Source organism: Cucurbita moschata, unplaced genomic scaffold (assembly GCF_002738365.1).
Source record: "Cucurbita moschata cultivar Rifu unplaced genomic scaffold, Cmos_1.0 Cmo_Scf00588, whole genome shotgun sequence".
In the NCBI taxonomy this organism is placed as follows: domain Eukaryota; kingdom Viridiplantae; phylum Streptophyta; class Magnoliopsida; order Cucurbitales; family Cucurbitaceae; genus Cucurbita; species Cucurbita moschata.
In genome coordinates, this window is record NW_019269104.1 from 1 (window position 1) to 4,465 (window position 4,465).

General features: G+C 33.8%; 1 protein-coding gene across 1 annotated transcript; it reads right to left on the minus strand.

The window, feature by feature from the left end:
- Window positions 1-3,491: 3,491 nt before the first annotated feature.
- On the minus strand, window positions 3,492-4,376 carry LOC111440625 (putative disease resistance protein At5g05400). The gene has a single exon (XM_023077574.1). The coding sequence runs from the start codon at window positions 4,374-4,376 to the stop codon at window positions 3,492-3,494; it is 885 nt and encodes a 294-aa protein (XP_022933342.1).
- Between the last annotated feature and the right edge of the window lie 89 nt (window positions 4,377-4,465).

Below are 4,465 nucleotides of genomic sequence, written 5' to 3' on the forward strand. Positions count from 1 at the left end.
TGCAAGAAACTCTTCGGCTTGTTTTTGTAACATAGATTTGAATAGAGGGACTCGAAATTGTTGGAAGTCATGAATTCTTTAATCTTGTGTAGGAAACTTATGGTGTTCACAATTGCAATCAATCTTGAGAACGGCAAATTATAGAACAATGCATTGCATTCGAAGGAAAGACAAGTTTATAATTTTATTGATAAATTCATATCTTTTGCAAAATAAAGGAATTAAAGTTGAACCAAAATTAAGGGTTACAACAACAAATTACGTTGGTTGGGTTTGGAATGCATCGTCCTTGTTCAAATCCTTTAAAAGAACACGATTCTATGCATTTTTCGTTTTCAGCGTCGCTGTCGTTTCCGCAAAGTCCAATACAAGTTAATGGAGGTGAAATTCCCTCCCTCGCCTCTGTATCTGCATCAATCGAAATAAACAAAAATTTAGTGTCTCCTAAATTTGAAAGAGAGAAAGAGAGAGAGAAGGGGAACAATTAGAGGTAATAGAGAGGCTACGAGAGCAAATTAAAAGCGAAAGCATGGCCATTGCAGCGACAGAAATCAAGATAAACTTCTGCATCTTCATCCTTAACTTCAAAAACTATATGTTTAATTTTCTTCCACAGAGTGATTTTAGCTTTTGAAAACGGCTTTATATAATACTGTTATTAACTTCCAATTATTTTCTATCATTAAGAGCAAATACCTTCATTTCTTTCCATGCATATTAATATTAATTCTACATTCATAGGTTTTCCTTATAAACACAAATGAGAGTTATTCGAGGATATAAATGCTAATATTTGTAAAGTAATATGGGATACTATAGAAAATATCTCACCTTATAGTTGGGAATGAGAATTAATTTCTTGATTTTTTCTTTAAATAAAAGAAAAGAAAATCCTAACCATCCTCGTGAGTTTTAGAGCTTTAAGCCTAAATTGGATGTGTTTACTTCTTTCTATGTTTAACGAAATGAAATACAAATACGTTTTTGGAAAGGTGGTATAAAATTCGTCATCTTTGGTGCAAGAACTAAGTTTTATTGAGTTACATAGAAAATAATAATAATAATAATAAACTTTTAATCATGCACTGAGTAACGATAACTTTGTTGGGTCTCACTTAGCGCTAGAGCTACATCAACAAGATACATGATTTGTACTTGGAAGGCATACTCCATGTACAAATCCTCTATTTTGGCAGGAGCTTAAGTAGTTTTGGTTTTCTTTCTCGCTTCTGTTCGTGCAAGTTGTATCACAAGTTAATGGAACAAAATGGTCGGTCTTTCCTATCATATCTACATAACATTCAACAAATAAAACAAAATAAATCAAGTTAGCTAAATTAAATTATGAGATAAAAGAAAAATACGTGAACAAAAACTGTTTTAAGTACTCAAAGAGTGAATAAAAAAAAATCTCTATAAGAGAAAAACAAGGTCGGGGGAGGAGAGGCAGATCTGGGTTCTCCAAAAATTTGATTTCTGAGTTCCTTTTCTGACGGTGGTGATGAAGGCTACACGACATCAATTTGCTTTAGGGTGGAGGTACTGAGGCCGGTGAGGACTTTCCAGTATGATTTGCTCAGTATAGGGGTTGGAGCTGACGTCTTTTAGTTTTGCTTCTCTCGCTAGAAAAACTACGATCTCTCTCTCTCTCTCTCTCTCTCTCTCTCGTTTTTTCTGCTCTTTTCTTCCTCTGCGCAGGTGTTCAAGGCATTGGCTGAAGGCTAGAGGAGGGAGGGATACGTCTGGAGACGATCCACGAGGTCATAGTCGTGTGAGATTCAAAAATTCTAACGGTCGCTGGAGTTTTCACATCCACCAGCGATTGACGCAATTTTTTTTTTTTGTTACCATCATGTAAAAGTTCGAATCTTTTTACTTCATTGAACACCCAATCGAATCTGTTAAGAACGAACTAATGACTACAACAGAAGCAACTGATTGTAGTCCTTAAATCCGACTTGTAGCCACCGAAAAATATTTAATGATTGAATCCTTAAATATTACTAATTAAAAGAAAAAATTGTGAATATAAAGAACAAATGGAGAATATAAGGAACAAAGTTGTCAAAAATATTTAATGATTCGATAGTGGCAACAAATTCAATAACCTAAATCTGGTGAACTCAATTCAATCATTATCATTTGGATTTGGTTATAAACTTATTTAAGTTGGATTAAATTAAAATAAATAAAAATTTTATGAATTGAATCTGTTCATGGTTCCTTAAAACTAAATTGAGTTGAACGGGTTAATTGGAATTTGTTATTGATTTTAAAATGTACACTTTTACCTATGATACAATTATATATGCATAATTATATATTTTTATTTTCCTAAACCCTAAACTCTCTTTTCAAAATTATTTTTTATTATTTCTTGTTTAACCACTTTTAAAAATTAATTTTTAACTATTTTGATGGTAAATTTTTAAATTATATATTAATGGTAAATCTTAACTAAGATTTTACTTTTATTAAAAACAAAAATGTGAATAAATGATCAGAACCACATAGGTTTGGGTACATTATTTAATAAGAGTTATTTGGAGCGAAAAAATTTATTAACCCGAACAATTAGATTAGGTCTAAAAAATGTCCTACGAACACCGTGGAAAAGATAATAGATAATGAATCAAAGAGAAATTAAACTATAACTTGGATTACCATTTAGAATCCAACCAAACAAAGCACCACAAAAGGTCCACTCTCTTTTGTTGGGTTATATACTTACAAACCCTCCAAACCTTGGAATTTATAACATAACAAAAGTTACTATTTTATGATTTAAAACGCTAAAATTTGCTCCAAAAGTGGCTTTTTTAGCCATCAAAAGGAAATTCACGAATCCTTTTATATAAAGAACAAGAATTTCTTTTTTTTTTTTTTTTGCTTAGCTCTTATTATGATGCTAATGGCTGTCCCACGGTTTACCCTTCTTGCCAATTGTAGAGCGCTCCGATCAGGTACTGAGCGAGGCGGTGACGAGGACCACGACATCGCTGAAGAGCCAAAAAGCTTAGTACCAAGGCTGAAGGGTTTTGGATGCAATGGTGACTAAGTTTTTACAAGACCCAGCAGAAAGGGCGCTGGCAATTAGTCACACATTCTTTACCAAATTCATTTAGCCTATTTCATTGCTTTGATTTTGGTCTGTTTGGGTGACTTCATTAATATCACGACAGACCTTTTCGACTATTTCCATAGATTTTTGTTGGGAAGCATGAATTTCATATTGGTGGATGAAGTTCACAAAATGATAAGCTTTTTGAATAGACTATAAAAAATAATCAAAATATTTTAGGGAATTCCTAACTATAACGACAACTGTTAGTAGGTCGGTAAACAAAATGATAAGCTTTTTGAATAGACAAAAAAAAGTAGGTCGTTGTAGTTACGCACTCTTGTTCTTCAAATCCTCCCAAGTATTTACTTTTCTCAATAATCTCATACCCATCGCATACATTTGCAAATCATTCAAAGAAATCTTGTAATCATCTGTGAAAAACACTGCATAAAAGGAACATTAACTTGGGTTCTTCTCCAACTAAATGATCATAGCTCAATCTGAATGAAGCATAAACTTTGTCACTAACTCCTTTGATATCCATTCCTATGGAGTTTCTTAATTTGCTCAAAGCATCCTTCCAATGGTTCATATGCTTCCCTTTCAATATAATAACATCATCTTCCATTATAGCCAAATTATTCCTTAGAAAAGAAGTTCTTCCCTCCTTACTCTTTGGTAATTTTACATTCAAAACATCTCCAATTTGTTCTTTAATCTGTATAACTCCATTGGATTGGCCTACAAACACTTCAATCACTCGATCAAACACTTCTTCCAAAACCATCTTCTTAACTTCATTAAGCAAGTAAGTTTTTCCAACGCCTCCCATGCCATAAACACCAACCCTGCTAACCTCTTGAAGTGCTTTCTTGATTTGTTTAGCCATTGAAATCTTGGATTCCAGAACTTGATACCCACCATGAACAATGATGTTCTTAGTCTCTAGAAGCGGTGCAGGGTAGCCCACTTCCACAAAGTTGATTCTTTTGGCTATGAGTTCATGAAGAGCTTCAATTTTCTTCTTTGTTTTTCTGCCTAATTGGTATCTATCCACCAAATTAAAGGCTGATGGGTTTGAAGAATTTGATGATAGCTCATCATGGATGGCGTTGTGTGCATCAGCCAACCACTTTGAAACTTCCTCGCGGATTGCATATGCGTTGCTTCTTGCCTCTTGGACTCGTCCTTGCACATCCCTGCGAGCTGTCTTGAGAGCTTCGAGTTGCTCTTTGAGCTTGTTTTTGTTTCTGTTGTAGCAGAGGAGATAGCTTAGTTGACGTCCAATGGGTTTAATCACATATTCTCCCATTATTGATTCAGCTACTGAGACTAAAATTTCTATTCCAGCTCTTTGAATGTCCCTGCAGATGGCATAATCATCAAAATATTTGAAAAAAA

Excerpts from the sequence above, each read along its gene's own strand:
- LOC111440625 (XM_023077574.1), bottom strand. The coding sequence starts at position 4,376 with ATGGGAGAATATGTGATTAAACCCATTGGACGTCAACTAAGCTATCTC.